The sequence below is a fragment of the Myotis davidii genome, unplaced genomic scaffold (genome assembly GCF_000327345.1).
Source record: "Myotis davidii unplaced genomic scaffold, ASM32734v1 scaffold327, whole genome shotgun sequence".
Lineage (NCBI taxonomy): Eukaryota > Metazoa > Chordata > Mammalia > Chiroptera > Vespertilionidae > Myotis > Myotis davidii.
The window spans coordinates 5,817,776-5,827,086 of NW_006298628.1; the positions used below are offsets into that span (position 1 = coordinate 5,817,776).

Here is a 9,311-nt window from a genome sequence, read left to right on the forward strand (position 1 = left end):
AGGTCCTGTCTGTCCCTACTCCCCCCACCCAGCTTTTATGGACGGTGCCCCTGCTGCCACTGCTCTCCCTGCTGTGCTTAGAGAACCTGTGGTCTGTGGGAGACCCACAGCCAGGCCCACGGGGGAAAGAAGCTGGGACCGCAGTCTCCGCGTCCCCTTGATGCAGGTACCACTTAACTGAACCACAACGCAGGTTTCCCCATTTGGTGGGGCTCCACCAGCTGCGTTTACAGGGGCTGGTGTGCAATGGCTCTCACCGGGTGTCTGCCAGCCGGACTGTGGGCTCTGGGTTGTAATTAACCACCGTTTATACTGTGGAGTCTACTTTCAACCTGGTCTGAGATCCTGGGATGAAAGAAGCCACGGGGTTATTATGGCTGTCTATAAAAATGGGCCAGAAGAGTGAATGCCAGCTCTCCGCCAACTCCCCAAACCTCCACCCTCAAGAGCAGCACCCACCCAGCCATCACCCACCACCTGATTCCTCCCAAACTCTGTAGCTCCCCAAGGAGCTGCTCCAGGGGAAGCAGCCTGCCCACTCCAGGCGTCGAAAGCTCAGGAATATCGCCCAAGTCCCCAGGAGCCCCGGAATGCACAGACCCAGGCAAGGAGGGCAGAGGCCCAGCAGGGAGGTGGGCGCAGTGCCATGGGCCACAGCCCTCCTGGGAGGCCCCTTTCCTCTCTTCCCCAGACTCCCCTCGGGTGTGTGTGAGTGCGGACATTCATTTTGTATGTTCATGCCATGGATTCCAAACTAGAGGGGACAGTGACAGAGGGGAAAGGGATAATGTGCCCAGCACTGCACAGGGCTCCTTTCATTCTTCATTTCATTTCATCTTTACAATCCATGAGTTGTCACCATTGTGCCCATTGTACAGATGTGAAGGCTGAGATTCCCCTTGCCAGGAAGACCTGGACACCCTTATCTCACACCCTAGGTCTTCTGTGGACCCTCAAGGCTGTCACCCAAGACAGAGAGATAACAGGCACCCAGCGGCGTCCCAGGCTGCTGCTCTGTCCTCAGCCATGCCCTGCTCGTCCCCGTGCTCAGCTGCCCGACATGAGGCCATGTTGGGACCAGGCCAGGGGAGGACCAGGTCTAGAGCCCTGTCCCTCACTCTGTGTCCCAGCAGATGGCCTCAGAGGCACTGACCTGCTTTCTGGAGTGAGCCTGCCCCCTGCAGGACCCAGGCAGGACACGCAACCCCATGGGGAATGCAGTGCAGAGGTGCACTGGCCTCATGCATCTGGGAGGAGCCTTGGGGAGAGGGAGGCGGCTTTTGCTGAGAAGAAGAGAGACAGAGCAGCCAGGAGTCGCAGGCAGCACAGCAACCAGCCACCCTGGGACGCTGCCCTGCGGAGGCGCTCCGAGACACTGGGAATGAGGCCACGAGAATGGTCTGTGGTTGATGTCTTTGTGCCCTAAGCACTGGGCTTAGGTGGGAGCCTGGTTTCTCCCCCTAGCTTCCCAGAGCTGAACGCTTGGGGCTGACAAAGGACCAGTCACGGTCTTGGAAAGCACACTGGGACATGGACCCCAGCTCTTATGCTGGGCAGGCCACTTAACCAGTCTGAGCCTCAGCCTTCACATCTGTACAATGGGCACAACGGTGCCAACCCATGGATTGTTGTAGAGATGAAATAAAGAATGAAAGGCTCTCTGTACAGAGTGAGTGCTGGGCACATTATCCCTTTCCCCTGTGTTATTGTCCCCTCTGGTCTGGAATCTCTTGCATGAACATAAAACATGAGTGTTCTCACTCACAATCACAGACAAGAGGACAAAGAGAAGTGCGCCTATGCCAGGGTCCAGGAGACCAGTCCCTGTGTAAGGAGCGGGCTGAGCAAGAGGAGGCTGCAAGTCCGAGCTGGGACATCCCGAGAGGCGGTGAGGGGTGGGGGCAGGGTGCAGAGGGGAAGCAGGGAAGAAAGGCAGAGCACACGGGTCACTCATGGAGGGCTGTGGCTGCTTCACTGAGTGGTTTGGAACGACAGGACCTTGGGGCAGGCTGAGGGGGCACTACAGGTCGGGATGCCCATCATGTCTGCAGGGAGCAGGGAGGCAGCAGGCGGGGGCTGGGGTAATTGTCCTGGGCCTCCTTCTCCCCAAAGCAGCCCTGCACTGGCTGCTCCCAGCCTGCCCAGCACCCTCCACACCTCTCATCCACATCTCCCCACTAACTGACTCAACAGGACCCCGCTGCTGCCTTATTACTGGACACCCTATGGGGTGTTGAGCTGACTCGCGTGCCCCCACATGTCCCCAGTTTGCCCCGTGTCCGTGTTTGCAGAGTGCCATCGTCCGTGACCCCCCGCGCCCCTGTGTGTCCTGTTGCACTGGGTGCTGTTGGCATGCCCACTGGGAGCTCCCTGGGCTGAGCTTGCCGGGGTGACCTGTTCACCCACAGCCCCAAATCAGGTGCCACCGACAAAAACCAGGTCAGAATCAAAAATACGTTTGCAAAAAGGGAAGAAACTTTATTGAATTCTTTTTTTTTCTTTTTTTAGCAGAGAAGAGGAGAAATCAGAGCAGCCAGATCAGGAGGAAAAGGAAGCCAACCCAGAGGGAAGAGCAAGGACGGGGTGACCTTCACCCATAGCCCCAAATCAGGTGCCACCGACAAAAACCAGGTCAGAATCAAAAATACGTTTGCAAAAAGGGAAGAAACTTTATTGAATTCTTTTTTTTTCTTTTTTTAGCAGAGAAGAGGAGAAATCAGAGCAGCCAGATCAGGAGGAAAAGGAAGCCAACCCAGAGGGAAGAGCAAGGAGCGCCCACCCAGGGAGAGGGGGGCCTGGGAGCGGGGTGACCGAGCTTCCCGAGGTCCCTCCCTCTCTCCTGCAGCCCCCTTCAGCTCTCTCCCCATCTGGATGCTGAAGACAGAGGGAGGGGATGTCCGGCAGATTTAAGGCCGACGGGTGGTGACCTCAGAAGGGCGGCGACCAGTGCCGGGGCTGGTGGTTCCTGGGAAACAAGGAGGCGAGAGATGATTAGGCTGGAGAAACTCACCTCGGGCCAGGGCAGGGCCCCAGGAGGCCCCCAGCCCCCGCATGGGTCAGTGAGGGGTTAGTTAACAGGACTCTATGGGTGTCCCAAAGCCAGCTTTCTCCCAGACAGCCAGTGGCTCTAGGGGACAGAGCCATCTGTGATGAAAGGAAAACAGGTGAGCAAATGCCCACGTTCCCCACCGCCCCACCCCTTCCCATGGGGAAGTTCAGCGCTGCACCCCCACCCCAGGCCCTCCAGGGCGGGGAGCAGGAGCCGCCCCCAGCATGTCCTTACCTCCGGAGGTGGGGAAGCCAGTCATCCTGGAAGAGAGGAGAGGCAGCCGTGAGCAGAAAGGCCACTGGGTCAGCACCTACCCTCCTCACAACGACTCAGACCATCGTTTGGAGCCCTGAGTGGGCCTTTTCACCTAACTGTGCCCTCAGCCCAGCGGCAGCAGCAGCAGGTGCCTGCCTGGTCTGTCTGTCTGTCTGAGGCCTCAGGAGAAAGTACCATTGGCCCCCAAATGCAGGGCATTTGCCAGAAGTTTTGTCCTCCCTCTGGTTGACTCAGTCCCACCCCCACCCCGCCCTGAGCCCACAGGATGGCCTGGGCTCTGCAGATGGTCCGAAGGCCGTTACATCGCCATTGTGAGAGCCCTGCTGGGCTGAGCTGAGTCCAAGCTCGTGTTTTTCCAATGGGAGGTATGCCCTCCATGGTCCCTAGTCCTGCTGGCCCCGTGCAGAGGCCGGAATGACAGTGTCAGAGGCATGGACACTGCAGAGGCATGACTCCAGGGGACAGGGGAGCTCTGGTCCTGGGTCTTCGTCCAGGCTGTTTAAGCTCCATCAGGCTCCTCCTGCCTGGGACATGAGGGCCTGATCCCTGAGACGCTGCCTGCTCTCACAGCCCAGAGCCTTCCGGCACTTTCCCAAAGAGAGGCTGGCGGGGACCTACTTGGCATCCTGGCCCTCGAGCAGGCTGCGGTAGGTGGCGATCTCCTGCTCTAGCCGCGTCTTGATGTCCATGAGCTGCCTGTACTCCAGGTTCTGCCGCTCGGTGTCAGCGCGCACCTCGCTCAGCTGGGCCTCCATGCTGCTGATCAGGTCCTGGATCTGAACCAGCTGCATGGCGTAGCGGCACTCCGTCTCGGCCACCGTGCTCTCCAGCCCGGCTTTCTGGTGAGGCAGGAGAGAGGGGGTGAGGGGGAGCCCGACCCCGGGGAGCCTGGAGGTGGTGGCCGCTGGGCAGGGGGCCGCAGGTGTACCATGCTGAGCTGGGACTGCAGCTCGATCTCCAGGCTCTGGAGCGTCCGCCTGAGCTCCGTGATCTCCGTCTTGCTGGTCTGAATCATCTCTGTGTTGGAAGACACCTCCTTGTTCAGCTCCGCGCTCTGAAACGCAAACAGGGGGACGGTGACAGAGAAGCCCGGATGGCAGGCTTGGCACCCCCTGGCCCCTCAGGGGAAGAGGGCCGGGCACCTTGCTGTGGAACCATTCCTCGGCGTCCCGGCGGTTCTTCTCAGCCATGGCCTCGTACTGCGCCCTCATCTCCGCCAGCACGCGGGTCAGGTCAATGCCTGGGGTGGCATCCATCTCCACGTTGACCTGGCCTACCACCTGGTTGCTGAACTCCTTCATCTCCTGTGGGGATGGGAAGGGGAGAGGTTATGAGGTTCCTCCTCTTTCCTCTCCTTAGTTCTGGATGCTACTGGAATGTTCTGGAAAGCCCTTCCACAGTGGAGCACAAAGTCTGGCCACAGCATTGGGCTCCCCTTTCTCACGGGAGGTGGTGCACCATGGCAGGCCCATGCCCCCTCTCACCTCCTCATGGTTCTTCTTCATGTAGGCCAGCTCCTCGTTCAGGCTTTCGATCTGCATCTCCAGGTCGGTCTTGGCCAGGGTCAGCTCGTCCAGCACCCGGCGCAGGCCATTGATGTCGGCCTCCACGCTCTGGCGCAGGGTCAGCTCGTTCTCATACCTGAAGGATTTTTTTTAATTGAAAAAAACAACACATCGGTGGCATTCGGCACTCCCCCTGGACTCTGCTACTTCTCCAAGACATTCGCTCCTGGGAAGCTCCAATGTCATGAGCGTTTGTCTAAAACAAGAGACTTTGAGGAACGGTGAATGGGAACAGCAAACTCACTTGAGCCTGAAGTCGTCGGCAGCCAGCCGGGAGTTGTCGATCTCCAGGATGACCCGGTTGTTGTCGATGGTGGCCGCCAGGATCTGCAAAACACAGAAGGTAACCGTGGGAGGTCCCAGGAGCTGGGGGAGGAGGGCTGAGAGAGCATGGGAGCTGGACCTGGGTTGCTTCTCTGTAAAATGAGGGGCTGGCCGGATCCCTTTTGAGAAGAGAACATCTTTGGACAGCCAGGTCTCCAAGGCCTCAGACTAGCAGCCTCTCTAGGCCACTGTCCTGAGGGCCTCTCCCTTAGGCCAGGAGGCAGTCCACCTGGCTGCACACAGTTCCTCACTGCGCCAGAGCTGGTCTGCCGGCTGAGCAGAGAGAAAACCAAACAAATATATGCATCTTTTTGGACTCCTTGGCTACACTTCTCTATCCTGAAGCACTGAAAATCCACTCCACAGAGCTGGGACTCAGCCTGGGCAGGGGCAGGTGGGTGTCTGTTCCGACAAGCTGGCATCACCCATGATGGACAGGCTTGGAGGGAAGCTCGATTTAGCACTGCCTAAGCCTCTGCCTCCATCTCCCCGACCCAGCCACAGCCAGTTGAGAATAACACTTGAAAGGGGGCCCTACAAAGTGAACTAGTATTTCCAGCCCAGCGAGTGAACTTGTATCTGTTTCTCTATTGACGTTAGTCATTCTTCGTGGCTTTTAAAACTGTCATGGTGTCCAAATAGCTCAGGGGGTTAGGTCTCTAGAGGGTGAGTCACTAATAACATAACTGTTTGGAAAGCAATAAAAACGTTGACACGAGTAAGAACAACAATAAAATGGAGAATGGGAGAAAGTGCATTTGGGGCGTTATGGCATGAGAAAGCCCATCAGGAGTGGAGACACTTGGTAGTAAAAGACTAGAATGTTCCCCGGCAGGAAGGGTGAGAATTCCATCCACCCTGCATCTTCTGGTCCCCCCGGGGTACTGCATGTCCTGGCCTTCTCAGCTCTGCCCTGCACATAGGGACCCTCCTCAACACTCAAGGGCTCACCTTTTCCCGCAGCTCCTCGATGGTCTTGTAGTAGTGGCTGTAGTCGCGCTCCGGGCTGGCCGGGCTCTGCTTCAGGTGCCAGTCTCGGATCTTGACCTCCAGGTCGGCGTTGGCCTCTTCCAGGGCACGCACCTTGTCCAGGTAGGAGGCCAGGCGGTCGTTGAGGTTCTGCATGGTGATCTTCTCGTTGCCGGAGAGGAGGCCGCCATCGCCACCCCCAAAGTCACCAAAGCCACCGCCAAAACCCCCACCACAGCTGCCTCCAAAGCCACCTCCAAAGCCACTGCCGAAGCCACCTCCGAAACCACTACCAGCCCCTCCACCGAAGCCACAGCTCATGCCGCCGCCATAGCCCCCAGCGGATCCCCCAGAGACAAATCGGCTGGAACAGCTGCTGGACATGCCACGGCCACCCCCCAGCTGGCATGCGCCTCCATAGCAGGCGGAGGAGTTCTGCAGGCGAAGGCTCATGATGAGAGAAGATGGAGAGCAGGTGCGGGCAGGAGCTTGACTTGGCCTGGGCGGAGGATGTGGCTCTTCCCCCAGTGGATGCCTTTTATACACCCTCCGCAGAGGTTGGACAATGGCCCCATCTCCTCTCCTCCCATCCCCACCCTCTGATGGGTGCCAGCTGGGCGTCTCTGTTTCCCACAAGCTCAGGTGCCTCCACTTTCCAGGGTGGGTTGTGCCTCGGGGGGAAGAGGGGTGCTGGCTTTTTTTTGTTTTTTAAACCCTTGACAAAAGGGATGATTCAGAGGGAACGGTGTTCTGCTTAGGACTGCCCTTTGACAGCTGAATTCTGTCTCACCTCTCCGCTGCAGGAACTCACTCCCAGAGGCCGGGGCCCCACCCAGTATTGGAATGGGGACCCAGCTGCAAAGGCTGCTCAGGGGCCTCTGTGAAGGGAGAGGTGGCTGCAGAGTGACCCGGTGCTTTTCGAGGTCACCGCAGCCCTTGGCCTCCCTTCTTTCTATTTCTAAAACCTCTGACCAGAAAGCGCTGCCTCTTTCTTAGCATTTCACCTGCCCCCGCGCCCCCAGCGACGTTGAGGGCAAACTTTGCTTGGTCCTGTAGGGTCAGCTACCTTGGAAGTGTTCAGGCTCCAAGACCCTCAGATAAAGTTACGGTGGCATGGAGCCTTAGGGACCATCCAGCACAGCTGGGGAAACTGAGGCACGGGAAGAGGAAGCCACCCTGTACGTTACCATAGGTCATACTCTCAGATCCCTCAGCACACGCAGGCACCGGGCTAAGAACTTTATACTGGTGGCCTGGAAGTGTAAGCCTTGCAGCAGCGGATGAGGTGGGTCCTGCTATTGTCCCCATTTCACACACGAGGGAACTGAGCCTGAAGGGCAGAGTCGGGACTGAGACCCACATCTGATTCTGTTGGATCTAAGGCTCATTTCTTAGGTATAATTATCATAAAATAAAATGTACAAATCATGTGTCCAGCTTAATGCATTTTTAATGTATTTTTATTGATTTCAGAGAGGAGGGGGGGGAGAGAGAGAGAGAGAGAGAGAGAGAGAGAGAGAGAGAGAAAAAAAAACATCAATCATCAGAGAGAATCATTGCTCAGCTGATCCAGGGTTCAGAAGCCCTGGATCAGCCCGGCCTGTGTGTTTCATGACTCCATTATACCAGCTGCCCTGGCTGCACTGCCAAGCCTGGACAGAAGGCCTTGCAGTACCTGAGGGGGCCGTGTCCAGCCCCCCAACCACGTGACACCTGCCTCAGACGGTGAGGGCCTGACCAAGAGGCCACATGGGAGGATGTGGCCCAGGACCTGGGGCCAGGGTCTCTCTGACAAGTGGCTGAAACTCAGCTGCACTTAGTAACCCTGCCAGAGGGGCCCTCACCACCCAGCTGGAAGGAAAGGGCCTTGAGGTGACCACCCAGAGCCCGGGACAGGAGAAGGTTCCAGGTTTGAGAATGGAGGGCCCAGGACTCAGGCTCCCAGCCCCACTCACCAAGGGCCCAGGGTTGCTGTGAACGACCTCTCGGGAGCAGCCTTCTGGCCGCACCAGCCAGAGGGTCTGCGTGGGACCAGGCCAGGGCCAGGGTAGGGTGGCCCCGGTGTGAGGTGATCGGGCTGATTCAGCAAGACCAGGAAAGAGGGCTCTGAGTCAGGGCTTTCTCGCCTTTGTCTGCTGCAGGTAGGGAAGCGGCCTGTGCTTTACCCAGCGGGTGTCAGCACCAGGGAGAGAGCCAGGGCGGCTGCAGGTGCTCAAAGCCCTGTGAACCCCGAGATGCGCCGACCCCTGACCTGGCCCGGCCCTTCTGCCCCAAACTGATGGCTCAGCTCTCCCGCTGAAAGGGTTTGATTCAGCCCAAACCAGGAGCTCTGGCTCTCTCAGGAGAGGATCAGAACTGACAAAAAGGTGATTAATGGGACCTGCCAGGCACGGAGTGATGATCTCCCCGGGGCTGCTGAGCAGGTTCTGGCCAACGCCTCTCAGAGGAACAATACCTCAGATCCCGCAAAGCCCAGCAGCACACACATGCCCCCCTCCCGGGCCAGGGCCCGGCCCTCCCCGCCCCTCCTGTCCCCAGAGGGGACTTTCGGGGCCTTGACACAGGAATGCTGGCCTCTGACCCACAGGGAAGCTGGGCCTCCCGGGGAGGCTGGGCGGAGGTCCGGTGCTAATAGCATAGGACCGAGTGCGGGCCGAGGCACTGCTCGCTGGTCTGGAGCTTTCTGCTTTGCGTTCTGGTGAAATCACACCACAGTCAGTCCCCTCCCCAGGACGCTCCCCGGGAAGGAGAGAGAACGCTGGTACATGAGCACCCCCTGCCCAGGAGGCTGCCCTTAACCCGCTGAGTCCTTCCAACACCCAGAGAGGGTGCTTATTGGCCCTGTTTAATCGATGAGGCCACTGAGGTCAAGGAAGACCAAGCCATTTGGCCAAGGTCACCATGAAGTCAAGATTTAAACTTGGCCCCTGGCTCTCTCGACCCCACCTGATGTTGTCGTAGAGACTTCCTAGTGAATGATCTCCCGGTGTTCCATTCTGTATGTGTTTAAAGATAATAAAACAACACTAGTTAACATTTCTTGAATGCTGTGTTAACCACTCTATATGCATGACTTCAAAACAACTTGACTATGGGGTGTGGGGGCGGCCAAGGAGAGGTCAATGGGG

The 9,311-nt window shown here is 58.0% G+C and overlaps 1 protein-coding gene across 1 annotated transcript; it reads right to left on the reverse strand.

The window, feature by feature from the left end:
* Nucleotides 1–2,645: 2,645 nt before the first annotated feature.
* On the reverse strand, nt 2,646–6,701 carry LOC102766585 (keratin, type I cytoskeletal 13). The gene is made up of 8 exons (XM_006774378.2): nt 6,166–6,701; nt 5,135–5,217; nt 4,810–4,966; nt 4,468–4,629; nt 4,254–4,379; nt 3,944–4,164; nt 3,284–3,309; nt 2,646–2,965 (listed from the first exon to the last, which is right to left on the reverse strand). Exons 1-8 carry the CDS (start codon nt 6,634–6,636, stop codon nt 2,907–2,909), a joined length of 1,305 nt encoding a protein of 434 aa, XP_006774441.1. The 5' UTR covers nt 6,637–6,701; the 3' UTR covers nt 2,646–2,906.
* Nucleotides 6,702–9,311: the final 2,610 nt, after the last annotated feature.

What these genes read in the sequence shown, in the direction of transcription:
- LOC102766585 (XM_006774378.2), bottom strand. Translation starts at nt 6,636, where the DNA reads ATGAGCCTTCGCCTGCAGAACTCCTCCGCCTGCTATGGAGGCGCATGC. An exon ending in GCCGACGACTTCAGGCTCAA is followed by an intron (nt 4,967 to 5,134) that starts GTGAGTTTGCTG and finishes AAAATCCTTCAG; the next exon opens with GTATGAGAACGAGCTGACCC. An exon ending in TGCAGTCCCAGCTCAGCATG is followed by an intron (nt 4,165 to 4,253) that starts GTACACCTGCGG and finishes CTGCCTCACCAG; the next exon opens with AAAGCCGGGCTGGAGAGCAC.